The sequence below is a fragment of the Balaenoptera physalus genome, assembly GCF_965194825.1.
Source record: "Balaenoptera physalus genome assembly, chromosome: 1".
NCBI classification, from domain to species: Eukaryota; Metazoa; Chordata; class Mammalia; order Artiodactyla; family Balaenopteridae; genus Balaenoptera; species Balaenoptera physalus.
The window spans coordinates 152,827,220-152,850,230 of NC_138882.1; the positions used below are offsets into that span (position 1 = coordinate 152,827,220).

At 41.2% G+C, this 23,011-nt stretch overlaps 2 protein-coding genes across 5 annotated transcripts; both read left to right on the top strand.

The window, feature by feature from the left end:
* The first annotated feature begins 147 nt into the window (after window positions 1-147).
* TXNDC12 (thioredoxin domain containing 12) lies at window positions 148-22,768 on the top strand. Of its 4 annotated transcripts, XM_082430935.1 has the most exons (9): window positions 148-375; window positions 3,624-3,662; window positions 9,954-10,014; window positions 16,348-16,400; window positions 17,202-17,275; window positions 18,903-18,972; window positions 19,749-19,832; window positions 20,714-20,762; window positions 21,495-21,905. In XM_082430935.1, the coding sequence occupies exons 1-8, from the start codon at window positions 279-281 to the stop codon at window positions 20,716-20,718; spliced, it is 483 nt and encodes a 160-aa protein (XP_082287061.1). In that variant the 5' UTR covers window positions 148-278; the 3' UTR covers window positions 20,719-20,762; window positions 21,495-21,905. The 4 variants fall into 4 exon arrangements, with proteins under 4 accessions (XP_082287061.1, XP_082287058.1, XP_082287060.1 ...); XM_082430932.1 differs by lacking the exons at window positions 20,714-20,762; window positions 21,495-21,905 and adding an exon at window positions 21,917-22,768; XM_082430934.1 differs by lacking the exon at window positions 20,714-20,762 and having other exon boundaries at window positions 21,495-21,904.
* KTI12 (KTI12 chromatin associated homolog) lies at window positions 10,042-13,359 on the top strand. Its single transcript, XM_082430460.1, has one exon. The coding sequence runs from the start codon at window positions 11,727-11,729 to the stop codon at window positions 12,789-12,791; it is 1,065 nt and encodes a 354-aa protein (XP_082286586.1). The 5' UTR covers window positions 10,042-11,726; the 3' UTR covers window positions 12,792-13,359.
* Window positions 22,769-23,011: the final 243 nt, after the last annotated feature.

The window sequence follows — 23,011 nt, forward strand, 5'->3', positions numbered from 1 at the left end:
GGAACCTGGGGAAGCAACTAGCACTCAAAAGCAGCCCCCACAACCTTCTTCGTGATCTGCACCTTTAAACTCTCACTTCGTCCCAAACCGGACCCCGGAGGCACCACCCACATCCGTCTAACGTCACTTCCTTCAGGGTTAGGAAAAAAAAAAAAAAAAAAAAAAAATCTGGGAACGAGAGCGGATGGGCTGAGCCGCACTTGGGAAACCGCGCGGACTTTCTGCTAAGACTCGGGCCCTACGGCTGCTCAGCCCTGTGGCTCCGCGCACCTACCACCATGGAGCTGCGGCCTCGTCTCGGAGCCACCTGTTTGCTGGGCTTCAGTTTCCTGCTCCTCGTCACCTCTTCTGATGGACATAATGGGCTTGGAAAGGGTCAGACCGCGTTCTTACCTTAATTTTTACTTATCCTGGGCCCCAGCCCAGTACAACCCTCTTCTTGTTCTAACATGATCCCTTTCCCATTTTATCTCTGTGGCCACGGTAGATTTCTTTTTATCCTCTCGAACTGCTCCTGGAATTTGGGGTAAGGAGTAGCGGGTCTGGGGAATGTTGAGATGGGGAAGTTTTACTTGAGGCCTCCCTGAATTCTTGGGTTGGGGTAAGGAATTTCCCTTATATTAGGAAAAGCATGTTTAAGAGACCAGCATAGTGCCTAGCACTTGGTAGGTCCTCAGGCACCGTTACCTTCCCTCCTGGGAGAAATAGGACCTTTGGGGACCTGTATATTTAGACCTTTGCCCTGGGTCTGAAGAGTCCCCTCCTCACCTCTTCTTTGAAGAGCTAGGTTACTGCTTCCTTACCTTGGAGCGAACAGCACCTGTATCCTAGGGAGGGGTGACTGGCACAAAAGGAAGGGCCAGATGAAGGGTCAAAGGTCTGATGTTAGAGGGTCACCAACAGTTGTCCTTGGTTCCTTGGTGTGGTTCAGTAGGTGTGTCTGAAGAAACTGAGTGTTTTTGAAGAGTGAGGGGGCAGTGGTTATGAATGGAGAATAAGAGGTGTGACCCCCTACTCCATCCATCCCATTACCTACGTCTTTATTTGAATTCAGGGTTTTATGCTTTTTTTAAGTGGTTGTGTGGTAGCATGCACTCCCCTCCCTTTCCTTTTTTGTTTTTTTGTTTTTGTACTGACATTGTTGTGTGGAATGTCTCTGCTGCAGTCCTGCTGTTCTTAATTGTGTTTTATCCTCCCTATTTGCACATTTATTGGTGGGTGATGAGATTGGGTGGACATTCAGTGTGCCTGAATGCAGTCAGTCCTTCATTCAGTAAATAATTTTTGATCACCTACCATATTACAGGCATGGTCCTAGGCACTAGGGATATATCAATGAATAGGACAGACAAGGTTCCTGCTCTCACAAAGCTTATATTCAATTCAGAGAGACAGAGAGTAGACACATGAACAAATTAATAGGCAAGATAATTTCTGCTACGGATGAGTTCTGGGAAGAAAATGAAACTGATGGAGTAGAAAGGCTGGGGAAGGATGAGGGAGCTGGCATTACTTGAGCTAGGAAGGTCAAGGGAGACTTCTCTGAGGAGGTGACATGTGGGTTTCCATCTCAATGATGAAACTGCACAGTGAATTCTGTTGAGCCAGAATGTTTTAAGTACTGACAGTCCCATTTTAAAGCAGATTATTGTATATTTAGTGTAAAATTTTACGTAATGAAGGAGACAGAAGAGTGTAGTGTTAGGAGTGTGGGTTTAGATTTGAGTTTTAATTTATTCTGCCACTAACCAGCTGAGAGGCCGAGGGCAAGTTGCTAAACTTCTCAGAACTCAGTTCCTCATCTGCAAAAGGGGCAGAATAATAACTACCTCAGACACGCAACAAATAATTTACCCTGTTCCAGTTCACTGTGTTAGGTGTAGGCAATACCTTGGAGTCACGTATTCAGTATTCCTTGTTAGACATTAAGCTCTGTGTGGTTGTTCCAGTTACCATTGCTGCATAATAAACCACCCCCAAATTCAGTGGTGTAAAGAAATCATTTTATTATGCTCATGATTCTGTGGGCTAGGAATTCAAACAAGGCACAGTGGGGAAGGTATATGTCTTGGTTCCAAGTCTGGGGCCTCAGCTGAGCTGGTTACTTCTACGTGTGGTCTGTCTTCATGGGCTAGTGTGGGCTTCCTCACCATATGACAGCTAGATTCCAAGAGTGAGTGCCCTAAGAGAACAAGATGGAAATGCATGGCATTTTTATCATCTAGCTGTACAAGTCACATAGCATCACTTCTACTGTACTCTGTGGGCATGTTCAAGGGCAAGGGACATTAACCACACCCCCTCCATCCCCCATGGGAGGAATGTTGAGGTCCCATTGTAAAAAGAGCATGTGGAATGGGAGATATTGTTGCAATCATCTTTGGAAAGTACAGACTGCCCCAGTAAGGTAGGACCATTTCTGTCTTATTTGTGCCCAGGAATATTTGTTGAAACAAGAAATGAATGGTACACATGATCGTTGAGATCCCTGTCTTTTTTCAGCTCATGGTCTGAAGACTGTCAGGACAAGTAAGCAGGCAGTTACATGACACTGTGATATGTACTATGAGCAGGGAAATAGCAGGTAACTTAGGAGCATATAGAAGGGCAACCTGGTGTGGGGGGGGCTGTGTTGTGATGATTAAACGAAAAAACAAAAGGTATTTGATATGTGTCACAAACTTAGAAAAGTGTTTATTTAATGTTTATTATTATATCCTCCCAAAGAAGAGTATTGAATTGTTCCTGAAAGGAATTAATAATATTTCAAACTGTTTTTGTTTGTTTGTTTTTGTTTTTTTGTATCTTGTGGGTATGGTTTCTTGGAAAATAGATTACAGCTCACCACCCACATCCCAAAAAAGTGCTACCCGGAGCAGTGATGAGTAAGATTTCTTCCCAGATGTTTAAGTAGTTTTGACTCTTTCCAGAAGATGGCCTGGTGGTTTGGAGAGAGGAGAGATGGAATGACCCTACTGTTTTCATTAAGAAGAGGAAGTACAGTGGTGTGGTGTGAGCACTGGATAGAAATCAGGAGGCCTGAGTTTTAATCCTGGTCAGACTATATAGCCAGCTCTCGTCTTCCCTGGGGATCATTTATTACATGAGAGAGCTGGGACTAGAAATGATTCCTAAGAGTCCTTCCAGCTCTAACATCCTAGAGTTCTAAAATAATTTTGTTGTTTTCCGTGTGCTAAAAATCTGGAATATGTATCACCTGTGGGGAGGAGTGTAATGATTAACATTTACTGTATATTTGATGTATTCCAGGAATTGTTCTGTGCATTTTTCATGTATTGACTGGTTTAATCCTCATAATAACCCTCTAAGAGAGAAAATATATTTTTTTTCCTTGTGAAGTTGACATTTTATTAAATAAATATTTTCATTCATTAAGATATTATTTTTTCAATATTTTATTACAGTAGTTTTCAAACACATAGCAAAGTTGAAAGAATTTCGCAGTGAACAACCCCCTTATGTCTACCTCCCAGGTCTACCATTGATGTCTGACTATCCTTGTCCTATCATGTCTCTCTCCATGTAGTCATCTATCCATGTGTAAATCCATTTTTTTCTTACAGCATAGATAATATTTTTTTATCATTATCCCCATTTCACAGATGAAGAACCTAAAATGGGAAGCAGGAGTCACATAGCTAGTAAGTGGACCAGCTGAGATACGAATTCCAGAGCTTCTGTTCTCAGCAATATACCACTCCTGCTCTGAGTGCAGAAACTCCTTTGAAAACTTTAAAGGAGAAATGAGAAAGTTATCAGTGGGGGCGGTTCATGTGCTCTCCTGCCTGAAACAGAAATGAATGGCTTTGTCCAGTCTCAAATGCAAATTTGGCACTGACACGTATGGAATGTTTACCTTCCATACTGTGACCTATTCACAGTCACAACAGCTCTATGGGACAAATATTTCTGTTAGTCATATTTTGCATACGGGAAAACAGCAAGTGGCTAAAGTAGGTCTGTTTGATGCAGACAGACTTCATTTAGCCACTGTGTTATTCCACCTCTTAGGTACAGTGTTCCCTGTTTCAGAGACTTGGCTGCCAGTTCTGGCACTTAACCTTTTGTTTTGTCAGCTGGGAGAGGGTGGATAATACTTTTCTGATGTCCTTAGCTTACACTCATGAGAACAATTTGAGCATGAAGGGCTTGGGAATTCTGATGTAAATGCTGTGTTTGGAAATTCTCACTTTCCCTTTTTTCCCCCTTTTTAAATTAATGTTTTAGGGCAGGAGCTGCTAACATGGGAGCTTTCAGCTCACTCTGCAGATAACTGGAGTAAATAAAGTGTCTGTGCAGGTGATACTTTAGGAAATTGGACTGTCTTCAGATGTTCCACGTTGGCATGGGTGTGAGTGTGGGTGTTGTTGGGGAGTAGGTAGCAACACGGTAAGCACTGTACCTTTTCAAGTTATTTTTGAATGGAAACATAAGGACCCAGGTTTTCCAGACCTGAAGTCTGTGTTTTCATTCTGCTATGGTGAAGCCACATTCCTTTATTCATTTTTATCTTTGCTAGAGAGTCAGTGAAGTATCGTGAGCAAACTACAGACTCTGGAACACCACCACCTAGGTTCTAATCCCAGCTCTGGCACTTACTAGCACTGTAGCCTTGGGCAAGCTATTTAACTTCACCTTCCATATCTGTAAAATGAAGGCAATTAAGTTTCTTCCTCATAAGTTTATTGTGAGGATTAAATAATTTAATACATGTAAAGGCATGAGCAGCAATGGCTGGCATATAATAAATGCCATAATAGTGTTAGTCATTAATGCTATTATATTATCGTAATTATAACATAGAGTAAGCACTCAAAAAATGATGGTGCTGACTATTACTCATGAAAAATTCCAATGTACATTTTAATATGAATTTTCAAAGAAATTTTATACACGTAGTGAACTGTTTCAAATTATACCTCTAGACTTACTCATAGGGATAATGCAGTAGGGCAGCCAGGGGCACTGGAAAAGCATTTTAATTAGGAATCAGACTAAATTCTGGTTGTGGCTTCCTTTGTGGTCTTGGGTAGCCTCTTCCGTTTTCCAGGCCTTTGTAATATGAGAGGATTAGACTGATCTCTAAGTTTGTGCTGTCCGATAAAGTAGCACTAGGAATATGTCACTCTTAATTTTTAAATTAATTAAAATAAAATAAAATAAATTCAGCACCTCTGTTGCATTAGCCATGTTTCAAGTACTCAACAGCTAATAGCTACCATATTGAACAGTGCAGCTATAGAAATTTCCATCACTGGAGAAAGTTCAATTGAACAGCCCTGCCCTAGGCTCTCTCTTAGCAATAACCTCCTATGACTGTAAGCTTTGTTAGCTAGCTTCTGAGTAGTCCATGTTTATGGAGAAATTTTATTTTGCCTGATAGTAATCTAGCTTCCCTGACTTTCTTTTGGCTGACATCTGCCTGGGATATATTTTTCAATCATTTTACTTTTGACTTTTACAAGTCCTTCTGTCTTAGGTGTTCTTGTAAACATAGAGGCAGGTTTTTTTTTGTTTTTTTTTTTAACCAAAATCTGACAAATTCTGTCTTTTAACTTTAACTGGCAAGTTTAGTTCACTTATGTTTGTGGTGATTATTGACAGAGCTGGTCTTATTTCTCTCATCCAATTTCCATTGCTACTGTTTTTTCTATTCTTTTTTGCTCTTTTTTGCCCTTTCTTTGGGGGTTGAGTATTTGCTGGTTCTTATTTTGCTTTATCTCCTTTATGAGTTTGGAAGTTGGCACTCTAGTTCTTTTCTTTTAGTGGTTACTTTTGAAATTTTACTCGCATATTTAACAAAATCTAACATTAATCTCTTAACCCCCCAATGGTTAGTGGGCCTTAGAATATTTTAACTTCAGTCTCTTCCTCTTTCCTTATAAGCTGTTGTTGTCCAATATTTTAGTTCTCTCTCCTTTTTTAACTCTATAAATTGAGCATTAAAATTTTTTATACAGATAATATTTAGATTTATCTACATGTTTACCAGTTAATTTGCTCACTGTTCCTTGTATTTAGGCTTTCTTCTGGAATCACTTCTTTCCTGAAACATGCCTTTTATCATTTAGTTTCTCTGGTTTTCTCCCAGAGGACTATTTCGTATTTACTTTTGTCTCTTCAAACCTTCAATACTTCCTCCACAATCCTTGCTTTCAGCCAGTCACCACACTTCCTCTTTAACCGAAGGTAGAAGGACTCGGAAGAGACCTTTCAAAAATTGTCACCATGAGATTTACCTACCTTCGAGCACCAGTATCCATGTGTCCTTCCTTTCCTGTCTTTACTGGATGAACTATCAGGGTGCGTAGCAAAGGCTAATCCCTCTACTTGAGTACCAAATCCCATCTCCTTTCATCTACTCAAGATATTTTCGACTCTCCCTTTTAGTCCTGTATCATCAGTTTTCCTACCTTTATTATATCATTTCTATCAGCTTTGAACATCCTATACTTTCCTCCATATTGAATAAAAACCTTTCATGGACTCACAGCTCCCTCTAGCAATTGCCCCTGTACAGCAAAATTCTTTAAGAGAGTTGTGTGTACTTGTTCTCTAATTCTTCCCCTGGGCTGTCTTGATCTTGCTCTAATCATCTTTTCATCCTCGCTCCTCTGTTGAAACTGGTCTTGTCAAGGTCAGCATTATTCTCCACTTGCTAAAGCCAGTGGTCATTTCTGATTTAATAGGAGCATTGGTGTCAGTGGATCATCCTTCCTTCTTGAAACATCTTGGAAACACTTGGCTTCTGGGATTCCATGTGCTGCTGGTTTTCTGCTCATCTCACTGGTAGTTCTTTCTCATGTCTTTGGCTGGTTCTTCTCTATCTCCCTTAACCTGGGAGTGCTCCAGGGCTCCTGGACTCCCTCTTCATCTACACTCACTCCCATGGTGATCTTATTCAGTCTTAAGCTTTAAATAACATCCGTATGCTGATAACTGTCCCTTGAATTCCAGGCTCAGATATTCAGTTGCTTATTCAGCATCTCTACTTAGATGTCTAGTAAGCATCTCAAAATGAACATTTCCAAATCCAAGCTCTTTAATGTTCCTTTCTAAAACTCACTCCACCTACTCTCTTTCCCATCTCTATTAACGACAACTCCATTCTTCTAGTTGCCCAGGCCAAAAACCTTAGAGTCATCCTTAACTTCTCTCACCCCATATCCAGAACAAAATCCTTTTGCCTTTACCTTCAAAATATGTCCAGAATCTGATAGGATCTACTCCCTCTACCACCACAGTTGGTCCAAACCACTGTCATTGTATGCTTGGATTATTGCAATAACCACTTTCCTAGTCTCTTTTGTTTTTGCCTTTCTCTCCTGTATTAGTTTGCTAGGACTGCAATAACAAAGCACCACAAACTGAGTGGCTTAAACAACAGAAACTTACGGTCTCACAGTTCTGGAGACTAGAAGTTCAAAATCAAGGTACTGGCAGTATCGGTTCCTTCTAAAGGCTGAGGGGAGGGTCTGTGCCAGGTCTCTCTCCTTATAGATGGCTGGGTTCTCTCCCTGTGTGCATATCTATGTCCACATTTCCCTTTTTTATATGGACACCATATTGGATTAGGTCTCACCCTGATGACCTCATTTTAACTTGATTACCTCCATAAAGATCCTATTTCCAAATAACGTCACAATCTGAGGTACTGAGGATTAAGACTCCAACATATCATTTTTGGAGGGACACAGTTCAACCCCTAACACTTCCTTTAGTCTGTTTTCAGCACAGAAGCTAGAGCAATCCTGTTAAAACAGAAATCACATCATGTTACTATTGATACTTTGCTCAAAACCCACTAAGAGCTTAGTAAAAGCCAGAATCTTTATAGTGGCCTATCAGGCCCTGCATTGTCTACTCCTTCCCTTGCCTCTTTGTCCTTACCTCCTTCTGCTTTGAAGGACAGCATTGTTTAGTGCTTAAAAGTAAGGAATCTGGACCCTGAGCGCATAGGTTCAGTTTCCAGCTCTGATGCTCATTAGCTGTGTGAACTTGGGAAAGTTACTTAAACTTTGTGCCTTGGTATTCTCATCTGTAAAATGGTATTAATAAGAGTACCTACCTCTAGGGTTGTTATGAAGATGAATATTGGTAAAGTACTTAGAATAGTACCTGGTATATTATATTAATAGCAAATACTTGTAGCAATTCTCCAGTCCCAGACACTGTTCTAAATTCTTTTTTTGTTGTTGTTGTTATATTCATTCATTTCTTTTAGTTTTTAGATTCCACATATAAGTGAAAACATACAGTATTTGTCTTTCTGTGTCTGACTTATTTCACTTAGCATAATACCCTCCAGGTCCATCCATGTTGGCGCAAATGGCAAAATTTAATTCTTTTTTATGGCTGAGTAATATTCCATTTTATATATATATATATATATATATATATATATATATATAATTTTTTTTTCTTTTTAGCCACACTGCACGGCTTGTGGGATCTTAGTTCTCTGACCAGGGATTGAACCTGGGCCACCATAGTGAAGGTGCTGAGTCCTAACGACTGGACTGCCAGGGAATTCCCCTGTATATACCACATCTTCTTCATCCATTCATCTGTTGATGGACACTTAGGTTGCTTTCATATCTTGGCTGTTGGTAAATAACGCTGCTATGAACATTGGGATGCATGTATCTTTTTGAATTCATTTTCGATTTTTTCCAGATATATACTCAGGAGTGGAATTGCTGGATCACATAGTAGTTCTATTTTTCATTTTTAAAGGAACCTCCATACTGTTTTCCACAGTGACTGTGGCAATTTACATTCCCATCAACAGTGTGCAAGGGCTCTCTTTTCTCCATATCTTCTCCAACATCTATTATTTGTTGTCTTTTTCAAGATAGCCATTCTGAAAGCTGTGAGGTGATATCTCATTGTGGTTTTGATTTGCATTTCCCTGATGACTAGTGATGTTGAGTATTTTTCCATGTCTGTATTGGCCATTTCTGTGTCTTCTTTGAAAAAATGTCTATTCAAATCCTCTGCCTATTTTTTAATTGGGTTGTTGGTTTTTTTGATACTGAGCTGTATGAGCTGTTTATATATTTTTGGATATTAACCCCTTATAGGTCATATTATTTGCAAATATTTTTTTCCATTTTGGTAGGTTGTCTTTTTGTTTTGTCAGTGGTTCCCTTTGCCATGCAAAAGCATTTAAGTTTAATAAGGTCCCACTTGTTCCTTTTTGCTTTCATTTCTTTTGCCTTAGGAGACTGATACAAAAAAATATTGCTACGATTTATGTCAAAGAGTGTTCTACCTTATGTTCTCTTCTAGGAGTTTTATGGTTTCAGGTCTTACATTTAGGTCTTTTTTTAAAAAATTAATTAATTTTATTTTTGGTTGTGTTGGGTCTTCGCTGCTGCTTGTGGGCTTTAGTTGCAGTGAGCGGGGGCTACTCTTCCTTGCGGTGTGAGGGCTTCTCATTGCGGTGGCTTCTCTTGTTGCAGAGCACGGGCTCTAGGCATGTGGGCTTCAGTAGTTGTGGCACACGGGCTCAGTAGCTGTGGCTCACGGGCTCTAGGGCGCAGGCTCAGTAGTTGTGGTGCATGGGCTTAATTGCTCCATGGCGTATGGAATCTTCCCGGACCAGGGCTTGAACCCGTGTTGCCTCCATTGGCAGGCGGATTCTTAACTACTGCACCACCAGGGAAGTCCACCATTATTTAATTTAATCTCCTTAAAAACTGAATTAGGCTATATTATCTCCATTTTACAGGTATGAAAACTGAGGCTTGAGGTATAAGACTGTCCATGGTCCCATACACCTAGAAAGCAGTGGATTTGGGACTTGAATACCATGCTTTTGACAAAGGAAAGCCTTTTTTTTATGAGTATCTTGTGAACATGCCACATTTCTTTCTTGGGTCTTTGCCCTTTGTTCATGTGTGAATGTTTATGAGGCTCTTTCCTTCCAGGTTTTGGAGATCACATTCATTGGAGGACACTAGAAGATGGGAAGAAAGAAGCAGCTGCCAGGTACAAGATATGGTTTTAGGTTACTTATGGTGGTAAAACACTTTCCAGCCATCAACTTAGCATTAATTTCAGGTGAAGGATTATGCCAAGGCAGAGCAATGGAGGGCCTGCCTGATAACAACAAAAATAATAATACTAACATTTATTAAGTGCTTACTATGTACCAGACATTGAATTATGTGAATTAACTCATTTAATTCTCACAACAACTCTTTTGAGGTGGGTACTGTTGTTACCTTCATTTTACAGATGAGAAAACTAAGGCACAGATCAGTTAAATAACTTGCCCAAGATCACACAGCTAGTTAAGTGGTGGAGCCAAGATCTGGACCCAGACACTCTGGCTTCAGAGCCTACACTCAACCAGTAAACCATACTGCCTAATAGTCTCAAGCTGAATAGTCTTAAGTTCCAAGTAGGTTTAGTCTATGCACAGAAGACTTATACAAAGGAGGAGGAAAAGGCAGAACAGGGGAGGAAAGGCTAAACATTGATCTGAGTGCTTTATATTCATTAATTTATTTAATTCTCACAAACTATGAGGTTGGTTCAGCCTGTGAAATAAGAACCATTGTTATTATTTTACAGGAGAGGAAATTTAGATACAGAATGGTTACATAACTTGACAATAGTTTACACAGCTAGTAAGTAAGTAGCAGAGCCAAGACTTGAACATTCTCTACTATACTGTACTGGAGAGATATAAAGATACAATGTATGTGCACTTCCTTTATACACACACATCCTTGCACAGAAATACTCACACTTCTGCACCTACCAAACTATAGTGCTTGCTTTTGCTAGAACAGATCCTACAGCTTCATGGCTCTGAGCCTCATACCTTATGCAGGAGTAGGGTTGCCAGATTTAGCAAATAAAAATAAAGGATGCCCAGTTAAATTTGAATTTCAGGTAAACAATAAGTAATTTTAAATATGCCCCAAGTAATATTTGAGACATACTTATTTTAAAAACATTTTTTGTTGATTGTCTGAAATTCAAATTTAACTAGGCATCCTATATTTTATCTGGCATCCTTACCCAGGAGAAAAATTCCTATTAGTTTTTCACTTTCTAAATCAAATGACTATTCCTAGGTAAAGTCTTTGGCAATTTTTGTGGGCAGTTTGTTTTTCTCTTCTGTACTTTTACAACCCAACCTACCTCTGTCCATTAGACTGTATGTTATTCTGCTTGTAGGTGCCTGACTTTTCCCATTCAGACCCTTGCTCTGTGGGGGGGACTGTTTTATGTTCATCTCTGAATTCCCAACCATGAAGATATTGAATGATTGAAATGGTTATTGAATAAACAGTTACTGAATGTTATTGGCTATAAGGAATGAAGGGGAACGAGTATTTGTGAATTGTCTTCCATTTGCTAAACATAGTGCTGATTGTTTTGCAATATTTAATGCTCTTTAAGGCTCCGTTATAAATTGATGGACATAGTCTTTGGCCGCCAGGAGATCACATTCTCCTGAGACGTATAACATTTGACATAAATAACCGATGCCGTTCTAAGCTCCGTCTCCTTTCGGAGAGAGCAGGACGTGGCTCTCGTTGGTCTAGAACTCCTGTTTCCATAGCAACAGAGGTCCTGTACGAGTCAAGGGAGGCAGGAAGTGTAGCTTGCGTTTCCGGTTTGCGTCGGAGCTGCCGGCAACCCGGAAGTTGACGTTGCGCGGTTGCACATGGCCGCGCCCTGGGAGGATGCCGCTGGTGGTGTTTTGCGGGCTGCCGTACAGCGGCAAGAGCCGGCGCGCGGAGGAGCTCCGCGTGGCACTGGCGGCCGAGGGCCGCGCGGTGTACGTGGTGGACGACGCGGAGGTGCTGGGCGGGGAGGACGCGACAGTGTACGGCGATTCGGCCCGTGAGAAGGCCTTGCGTGGGGCCCTGCGAGCGGCCGTGGAGCGGCGTCTGAGTCGCCACGAAGTGGTCATCCTCGACTCGCTTAATTACATCAAGGGCTTCCGCTACGAGCTGTACTGCCTAGCGCGGGCGGCGCGCACTCCGCTCTGCCTGGTCTACTGCGTAAGGCCAGGCGGTCTGAGCGGGGGACCGCGGGTGGCGGGCGCGGATGAGAGTCCGAGCCGCAGTGTCAGTGTGAGTTGGAGGCCGCGAGCTGAGGAGGGAGGGAGACCTCTGGCGGCGGACACCGGTGTCCTCGGGGAACCGCAGGCAGTGGACTCTGTAGGAAATGGGAGAGCCCAGGCAGAAGTACCTAAGGAACTGGAGCGGGAGGAAACCAGGACGCCAGATTCTCCAGCTCTTGTGACTTCGGAATTCGAGAAATCGGCGGAGCATGTGTCAGGTGCCTTTTACCCTCCCGAACTTCTGGAGGCCCTAGCGCTGCGCTTCGAAGCTCCCGACTCTCGGAACCGCTGGGACCGGCCCTTGTTCACCTTGGTGGGCTTAGAGGAGCCGTTGCCTCTGTCAGAGATCAGAGCTGCCTTGTTTGAGAACCGGGCTCCTCCACCCCATCAGTCTACACAGTCCCAGCCACTTGCCTCCGGCACCTTTCTGCACCAGTTGGACCAGGTCACCAGCCAGGTGTTGGCAGGACTGATGGAAGCTCAGAAGAGCGCAGTCCCTGGAGACTTGCTTAAGCTTTCTGGCACCACAGAGCACCTGCGGTTTACCCGGCCTTTGACCATGGCAGAACTGAGTCGCCTCCGTCGCCAGTTTATTTCCTACACCAAAATGCATCCCAACAATGAGAACCTGCCTCAACTGGCCAACATGTTTCTGCAGTATCTGAGCCAGAGCCTGCACTAACCAGAGCTGGTGGGGGAAAGTCCTTGTCTAACCACTGCACTCTCTGTTTCTCTGGGAAGAATAATCTGAAGGTCTGCAGAATATATTGATGCGTGGAAATAGAACTATTGTGACTGATTCACTCGTATGTTTCTGAATGCCTCTGTGCCAGGCCTTGAGTTTACAGCATAAATTGAGACTAGAGAGAATGGAGAACTAGCTTGGAGGAGCTTGGCAAGTTTCTCTAGAGGACAGAGCTCAGGTGGACAGGGTTTGCTTAGATTGGGTTCTACTTGGGATATCACATACCACTGATTTCCCCCATCTGAATTGTGGGAAAGCAGACTGGATGGATGAATTGTTTTAAAATAATTGTGAACAGAACTGAAGATGACACAGTTTTGCATCTGTACTGGCCCTTTTTTCAAACCACAGATTTTTGAGTACTGTGCCTACTTTTTGCTAGTCTCTGTCCTGGGGCCTGGGATCACAGATAGATCCACTGGTTTCTGTCCTTGGGAAGCTTTGATTCTAATGGTGAAAGACAAAACCACTAGATTGTTTCATTTAATAAAATCTTTTAGATGAAGACAGTGTGCTGGCATTTCTTTTGCTTTATGTTCTTCATGTAATTTACTTAATGTAACATTTTAGATACACAGATATCCCTGTTATGCCTTTGATCAAAAGTACTTTCATAGTGCTGGGTGAGAGTCTCAATGCTTTGGTCTTAACCTAGAGTGACTGTTATGGCAACTCCCATAACTGGATGCTTCATTCTGTTTTTCAAGACAAATAGCACTTTAAGCTTGTCTTTCATTTTTTTCATTGATTTCAGTAAACAAATGGTAGATACCTACCTTAACAGTGCCTGTGTTTTTCAAAGATGTATTAGATACATCTTTGCCCTTGAGAAGTTAGTAGTTTAAACAAGTAAACAGGTGATTAGGTCTTTGCCCTTGAGAAGTTAGTAGTTTAGACAAGTAAACAGGTGATTAGAGGGTAAAAAGGACTGGTGGTTAGAATGCTTTGGGATCCCAGAGGAGGAATAAGACTGACTAGCTGTTGAGAGAAGGTGGTTTTGGGAAGGCTTCACAGAGGTGTTTACATTTGGACTGTCACTCTAGAGCAAGGGTCAGTAAAGGGCCAAACAGTAAATATTTTAGGCTGTGAGGACCATAGGGTCTCTGTTGCAGCTTATCAACTGTGCCATGGTAGCACAAAAGCAGCCATAGACAATAAGCATACAAATGAGTGTGAATGTGTTTTAATAAAACTAGTTACACTGAAATGTGAATTATATTTAATTTTAATATATCACAAGGTACTATACTTCAGATTTGTTTCTCAAACATTTTCAAATGTTAAAAAAAAAAACATGTTTGTATATGTTTGTATATCATTGCAGTACAGAAGCAGGCAGTGGGCTGGATTAGGCCTGCAGACTAGTTTGCTTACCTCTGCTCTAGAAGGATGAATAGGAGTTTGCTTGGGAGAAAAGAGAAAGCAAGACATTCTAAACTGCTCTGTAAGTGCACGGTGCTGTTAAAAGGATGGGCTGCCTTGGTTGTTGATTATTTCTTGCTTATCAGGTTATCTGGACCACCTTTTGTTTCTGATATATGAGACTGGATTCCTGCATGAAATGGAGGTTTGGACTAGGCAGCATCTAAGGCCTCTTCCATTTTCATCCTCAAATTCCAAGTTAGTTGATTATCGGTTGATTGGGTTTAAACCCATGGATTCTGGATTGCTGTTCTAAATTGAAGTAGACGATAGTGGTCAGAAAGAATATTGATTCTGGAGTCAGACTTACAAGTTAACTACTAAGTGGCAGAACCTAGAATTTATGTGGCCAAATGTTTAATTTCTTGGAAGTCTCAGTTTTCTCATTTCTATTATGAGACCATTACCTTAGGATTGTTGTGAGGATTTTTTTTTTTTATAAATTTATTTATTTATTTTTGGCTGCGTAGGGTCTTCGTTGCTACGTGCAGGCTTTCTCTAGTTGCGGTGAGCGGGGCCTACTCTTCGTTGCGGTGCACAGGCTTCTCATTGCGGTGGCTTCTCTTATCGTGGAGCACGGGCTCTAGGTGCGCAGGCTTCGGTAGTTGTGGCGTGCAGGCTCAGTAGTTGTGGCTCGCGGGCTCTAGAGTGCAGGCTCAGTAGTTGTGACACATGGGCTTAGTTGCTCCGCAGCGTGTTGGATCTTCCCGGACCAGGGCTCGAACCCATGTCCCTGCATTGGCAGGCAGATTCTTAACCACTGTGCCATCAGGGAAGCCCTGTTCTGAGGATTTAAATGAGATAATGTGTGTAAAGCACATACAACAATGTCATATAATAAATGTTTAGCACATTTGGCTATTATTATTATGGTTACGTAGATCCCACCTCTTACCTAACCTTGTCCTGCTCATTTAGTTTATAAGCTTTTACAAGTATTAGAGGCACCATTCTGTCCCAGATTTGTAGTAGGCCTATGATGAGATAGCTGAATAATTCATTTGACACTTATTAAATTAATTTATATATATTTAGAATAGTACCTGGTACACAGTAAATGCTGTATAAGTTTTTGCTACCAGTAATATTATTCTCTATATTAGGTGTAGGGAGTATAGAGACAGCTAAGAGTTCTTTCCTTAAGAAGCTCTAAGTAAATAAAAAGATGCAGTTCAATGTGGTAAATAAAAGATACACTTCAATGTGGTAAATGCTGTGATAGTATTGTACAGCGTGTGGTGATGTGGTGATATGGGGGTTGGATGATGGAGAAAGCCAACGTCTGATTACATAGGACCCTTCTACAAGTCGGCATTTGAGCCTTGAGAGCGTAAGAGCTTCAGCTGGCCAAGACTGATTCAGGTGGAATATGTTGCTTATTATTTTATGAAAGAAAAAGCTTTTTCCTCCCTGATTATAAAAATTACACTTAATTGGGAATTCCCTGGCGGTGCAGTGGTTAGGACTTGGTGCTTTCACTGTCGGTGCTCGGGTTCAATCCCTGGTTGGGAAACTAAGATCTCACAAGCCGCATGGTGTGGCAAAAAAAAAAAAAAAAAAAATTACACTTAATTGTAGAAAAATTGGAAAATACAGGAAAAGTATAGTAAAATCCACAATCCCATTATCCAGAGATAACCTCTATTATGTTTTGGAACGTTTCCTTTTAAACTCTTTTCTACATATTTGTATAATTAAAACTAAACTATAGATAATAATTTTATATTCTAGCCTTTAACAGTGTACCAATGAAAAATTTTATTAACGTTTCAGTGGTTATATAACCATAACATTTAGAAATGCTGTAATTTGTTGTTTTCTTCTACAGTCTTTTCTCCCTAGCTTTAAAGCCCAAATTTGCAGAATTTACTGGAATGTCAGAACTTAGCAATAATTTTGTTGTAATAGTCCACTATTATTGAATAGATTGTCTTAAAATTTTTCTTATTGAAATTATACTACATGAACATCCTTGTACATTAATCTTTGTCTTCATTGGTTGGTCATTTTATTAGAATATATTTCAAGAAGTGGAATTACTAGATTATAATTTCTTCATTTTGTTTTTAAGTGGATTACCCCTGATGGTGATTATCCATAAGTCCTGGTGTGGAGCTTGCAAAGGTAGGTGCAAATGATCAGACCTCAGATGTGTTCTCAAATATTAATGTTTAAAAAATATTAACACTGACTTTGGCTCAGCACTGCTTATTGCTTGAAGGAATACCAAAGAAATTTATGGTATAGATTCCCTGCCCTCAAGAAGTTTGCAGTTGTATTTGTAAGGGGTTGGAGGGTGAGGCAGTTAAGATATGGTTATGTAGAATATGGGATTAGGTGCTACAATAGTTGTATGGACAGTTGTATGTAACAGAGAGAGACATGAGGAGTGGTCTTACTGGAGGAGGTGGGAACCAAATTAGAGTCCACGATTTCTTACTTTGTAGCCTGTATTCTTTCTGGTATACCAGCCTGCCACTTCCCAGTCAGATTTCTTCTTTTGTTTGGTATGCTACACTTAATAAAATCATGTAGGAAAAAAGAGTATAAAATTAGTGTAAATTGCTGGTTTAATAATACATATACTATAGTGGTAGAGTATTGTTACTCTATTGTCTTTATTACATCTATTCTTAAATAGATGTTATTGAAATACGTAAAAAAACCAAGAGTAATAATTTTTTTGTCAGTATGCTGTTATCTATATTTTATAAATTAGATGAAAGCTTCAGAGAAATAAAGTCAGCCACTTAAGTGTACATAACTATGCAAGTAAATGGCAGAAGCAGGACCAGAATTTAAGTGTCCTGATTTCTGGGTCTTAAGATTAGCAAAAGGGTCAGTTATATGAATCATCTCAGCAAATTAGGGTTTGGGTATGACAATGATGTTTTCTTCTGTTCCAAAATCTTTTCTTCCCCCTAGCTTTAAAGCCCAAATTTGCAGAGTCTACAGAAATTTCAGAACTTTCCCATAATTTTGTTATGGTAAATCTTGAGGTAAGACTTCCGGAGTTTCTCCTTTCTGCTATGATTTTAAGTCTTTACTGTTTTAGAGTTAGCCTCATTGATGGTATAAAATCTTACTCAGCAGAGCTGTCTACTTGTATGTATGTGTTTTTCTCTTGAACTCTAATACTAAGTCTTGCATCAGATATGGTAGAATGCCATCGAGCCCCCACTTGTGGGAGGAAGTAGGAAAAGAAAGATTGGATAAGATGACTAAATTTTAAGGTCCCTTTATTTTTAGCTTATGATTATGACATGTTTTTACATCTTTGTATAACTGAACTAAAGATGTAGTCACATGTGTAGGCTACAATTCCCTGCAAAATATGATTCAGTTGAAACCCTATTCTGTGCTGGGCTTATATGTAGAGCTTCCTTTTATTTCATTAGATATCCTTTATGTACTTCACATTGACAAGAGGTCTTGGAATCCCAAGTCAGAATATCAGATCTTAGAGTTAGAAGGGATCTTTAGGCCATTGATGCTATCCCTGTTTTACAGATTGAGCATCTCAGGCCTGAAGGAGTTAGGTGATTTAGTCAAGGTCATAGAGCCTAATAGGTGATAAGAGTAGGTTCTATGACCTAGCTGTGCTACCTTTTAGGCTGTACTCGTCCAATGTGGGATGCTCGGATGCTCTGTGATGATACTCCTAGCCCTGTTTCTATAAAATGATGTTTATTTAAACATAGGACTGGAAATCTTCTGAACACATTACCAGTTAATGTTGAGGTAGCTAAGGGATTGCTTATAAAGCTAGTGGATAGCCTGAATGCTGACACACCTCACTGAAGGCAAAGTTATATTGACTATTTGATATAACTTCTGAAATGGGAATCACACCATAAACGACAAAATTAACTATTGATTTCTATGCATCTAAACGCCTCACCACTTTCTGTGGTGAGTTAGAATCACCACTCACAGGAAACAGAAATGTGCTCAGTGAGCATTCTCCAACTGGAGAGATTTCTTAAAAAGAAAGCTAACTGTGTGGTCATGTCTCCTGGGAGAACTATAACTTCACAATTGTACTAAAATGTCAGTCTCATCAATTCATGCATTCAAGAAAAACTGTGCAAGTCAGTGATGTAGGTATTGAGAATCAGCAATGAACAAAACAGACAAAATTCTTTGCTGTCATTAAATTACATATGAGGAATTGAATATGGGGAGGCAGACAAATAAGTAAAATATGTCAGATAGTGGTAAATGCTATGGCTAAAAATGAAGAATGGAGGGGATAGTTTGCAATTTTAATTAGGTGGTTAGAAAACAAGGTGACATTTGAGCGAAGATTTGAAGCAGAAAAGGGAGTGAGCCATGTGGATGAAGGGGGAAATGTGTCCAGGCAGAGTGTAAGAGCAAATACAAAAGCCTGAGTGGGGAGCATGCCCAGCTTGTTTAATGACAGCAATAGCAGGCAACTTAGTGTGGTTGGAAAAGACTGAACAAGGGGTAGGGCGTGATGTTAGAGAAGTGCCCAGGTGGCAGGTGAAGTAGGGCCTCTTAGGCCACTGCAAGGACTTAAGGTTTTACTCTGAGTGGGAGGGGAAGCCACTGAAAGGTTTTGAGGAGAGAGGGAACATGATCTGACTTAAGGTTTATACTTAATAGGATGAAGAAGAGCCCAAAGATGAAGATTTCAGCCCTGATGGGGGTTATATTCCACGAATCCTGTTCCTGGGTAAGGTGAAAGGGCTTAATCTGGGGATCCGTGGTACAGAAGGAGAGAGAAATGAATCAAGGCACTGACTCCACCTAGTGAAATTTTATTGGGATGGCTAAAAACAAAAACAAAAACCAGTTTCAAGAAAGAGTGGGGAGTTCTGAATGCCAGAACCTCGGATCTGAAGGAAAACTTTTCCCATTAACTAACTGCTTTTGTAAACAACAAAAAACAAAACGAAACCCCAAAACTAACTGCTTTTGTGAGCAGTGGGAGAGTAGTGATCATTCATTTATCCATTTAGCAATCGTTTGTGCATCAGCCATATGTCAAGCACTGCTGGGCACTACAGGGACTGAGATAAGCCACAGTTCCCACCCTTGACCCTGTAGTGAGGCTGAAGCAATGGGATTCTATAACAAGAAAAATGTCTTTCCAGAAACAATTTTATAAAAGATATTTAATGACTACCTAATCTTTGCTCAGCATTCTGCTAGATTCTATGGGGGATACAAATAAAAATATAGATCCCACCATTATCAGACAGAAAAGAAACATGCCAGCAAGAGGGACCAGCATATACCAAGGCATGGTGGGGAGTGAGGTTGGGGGTGGGTTGTGTTCAGGGAATTACAAGGAATTCATTGTGATTGCAACATAAAAAACAAGGGGTAAGGTGGTGAGACAATGGGCTGCAAAGATGGGCAGGTCTCGTCTTCCAGAAGGCCTAGTGTACCATGTGGTGCTTGAAGTTGTAACTATTGCAATCCCTCTGCTATTTTTGTCTACAATAGATCCCAGTGGCAAGGTGCGTCCTGAAATCATCAATGAGAATGGAAACCCCAGCTACAAGTATTTCTACATCAGTGCTGAGCAAGGTATGGTTATGTTGAGAGAGAAGAGGGAGGGTTGCTGCTAGGTTTCAGTAGGATGAACCACATGCAAGGTCTGTGATGGGGAACTAATTCAACATGTTAGCCGAGCATCTGCTGCATGACTAGCTTTTGGCTAGATGCTGTGTAGAATATAAGAGAAAGATAAGACTGAGCCCCTTCCCTAGCTTTTTATAATCCAGTTGGGAGCTAACTGACCCACAGGAAACTGTGAAGAACTGAGGCTCCCAGAAATAGTCACTTGCCCGTGGGCCCACAGTTAAAAAGTCACAGAGCCAGGATTTCAGTCCAAAACTTAGTTTTTTTCCACTGCACTAATGCTATTCTTGTGAGAATTCAAAGGAAGGGGAATGCTAACTGTTAGCTGATCAAGTCTGAAAGGTTTCATAGATAGTAAACTTTAACTGGATCTAGATGGATACGGATAAGAATTTGTGTCTATGGACACATATGAAGAGGACATATCAAGTTATGGAAGCAAGGGGTATGTGTGTGTAGGGGGGAGTGTAGCCCACCATGGGGAGGGCGTGAGGCATGCTAGAGGGGATGGTGACTGGGTTGAGTCCTGGCCAGCAGAGGAATGCAGAAAGCATTCGAGGCAGAAGGAACAGCGTCAGCACAAACATGTGAGGGAAGATTGAAATCATAAGTCAGTCATGCTTTTTTGTTCTCTAATCCTTGAGCACAATCATTCTAGAGGGAGAGGTTGGAATTCATGCCATGTACTGTCACTGTTTTCCTTCTGAATTTCTCCCTGCCATCTGTAAAAGAGGGTTGTTTGATAAGTTGCCATGTGTCTCCCATTGCCGTGCTGCCAGGTTGTTGATCACTTTATGTTCTGAGTCCTTGGAACTCTTATTTCTCAGGATAGGGAGAGGAAAGAGATCTGCAGAGGTTATCCTCTCCTTTCCATGGGTAAGGAGAATGTCATCTTTCCTACCCAAATGCAGATCACTGGAGGTTGGTGTTACAGGGAAATTTTCCACATGGAGAAGGGTAGCTGAACCTTAGGTTCCCAACTCTTTTTTTTTGGCTGTGAGGCTTGTGGGATCTTAGTTCCCGGACCAGGGATTGAACCCAGGCCCATGGCAGTGAAAGCGCCTACTCCTAACCACTGGACCACCAGGGAATTCCCATAGGTCCCCAACTCTTGACCCTTGAAATTCACTTTCCTTTTAGGATTTCATGAAGTTCCCACTTCCATCTTGACACCAGCATCATCCTTTAACACATTAGTCCAAATGTGGACACAGAACCCTTTGCCTGAATTCTCCATGGCTCAGCTGACATGAAACTGGAATATTCAAACCTGGGTTTACTAAAGGCTTGGGCAAAACAAAAGGGATGTAACAAACTATACTACCTGGTTTGCTTTCTGAGATCCACAGACTCTGGCTCAGCCTAACAACTGGCCTGCCATTGTATGGGGAGCCTGTACCAAAACAGCTGCCCTCCTTGATGCCCAAGATAGATGAGAAGTTTCATCTTCCGTCTGCCCAGGGCCTGCCTTCCAGGTTTCTCCTGTGCCTGAGAACTTGACTTCTTCCATACATAATTGATACTAGATATGACCACCTCTTTCAGTGAAGACCATCCTCCCTCCAAGCACACGCACACACATACCAGTGTAACCTGTAACCTCCACAGGAAATGAAATAAATGCAGCGTTCCTCCAGAAGAGATGATGGGGATGGTAGGAAGATGTTTTCTATTCCCTTAGTGTCAAGTGAATATCTACAGCCTGTGACAGGGGTTCAACTCTAATCCTGGAGGGTAAGCCAAAGTAACTACTAACATTTTTGTAAGACTTCATAGTTTATAAAGCACATTTATTATTCATTCTCTCATTTAATTTTTATAATCTGTGTGAAGTAAGTAGCATCACCTTATGAATAGACGAGGAAACAAATTCAAGAGACTTTCCAGGGCTAAAATCCAGAACTAGATCTTGAATCCAGATCCTGTGCTCCTCTTATATTTCTCCTAAAACATAAAAATCTGTATTGGTTGTCACATGTCAAATATTAAAGACCTGCTTCATACTTTTCCCCTCAACCTTTATTTCACAGTTGTTCAGGGGATGAAGGAAGCTCAGGAAAGGCTGACGGGTGATGCCTTCAGAGAGAAACATCTTGAAGATGAGTTGTAACATGAATGTATCCCTTCTTTCATCAAAGTTACTGTTCTGGAAGGAAGGCAGCAGGGAAGGGAATATTGAGGAATCACTCAGAACAATTAAACCTTGTTCCTGCCTACATGGGAAGGGGCCCTCTCACTGTGGAAGAGTTCTGCTGCCAGAAGCTGGTCTCCATGTTTGTGATCCAGCAGAGTGTGGCAGACCTCCTTCTCCTGTCCCCTCTCACCTAAATGTCTCTTTGTCATTGAAGGTAAAGAATGACACCTTTTGACACAAAACTTGAGCCATTTGGAGGTTTACTCCTCACACTGCAGTAGTTGAATCTTTCCATTTCCTCCTGCTTTACTCACCTTAGCGGTGAAAAGAGACCAGAAGCATCTTTTTTATAATGTTAAAATTGCAGAAATAGCTTATCATTTAAAACAACAAGTCCTAAATGTAAATCCGTAATTGTACCCCACCAAGGAGACCAGCCTGTTTCTTCTCTTTTTCTCCTGGGAATAATCTTGGGCTTCTTCCTGAATCCCTTCAACTTCCTTCCTCTTCTCTGGCTTGGCTTCCCTGTTTGCACGCATGCGTGTGCAGGAATGGCTGTGTGCTTTGGACTCAGCCCAGCTGGAAGCATGCTTTCCCCTGTTACTGTTGGAGAAACTCAAACCTTCAAGCCCTAGATGGAGCCATTTTTGTCAAGTCGTCAACTGTATTTTTGTACTGGGGTTAACCAAAAAATATATATATATATATTAATTGTTCCATTAAACTTTAATAAAACTTTAAAAGGAAATGTGTTGTGATGGCCTTTTTGTTATTGGAGAATGGAGGGAGGGAGATCATTCAGGAAGAAAACTAACCTTGAGGGCCTAATCTAGGAGCTCTATCTAGGACTGCTCGTGCACCTGCACCTCCCACATTCTAATGGGCATCAGAGCTCTTCTCTTCTACTTTTTAAATACCTGAATTCCCTCCTTCCTCACTGTCACTCTTGTATAGGGCAGGCCTTCTCTACTTCCTAGACTATTTATTGTTG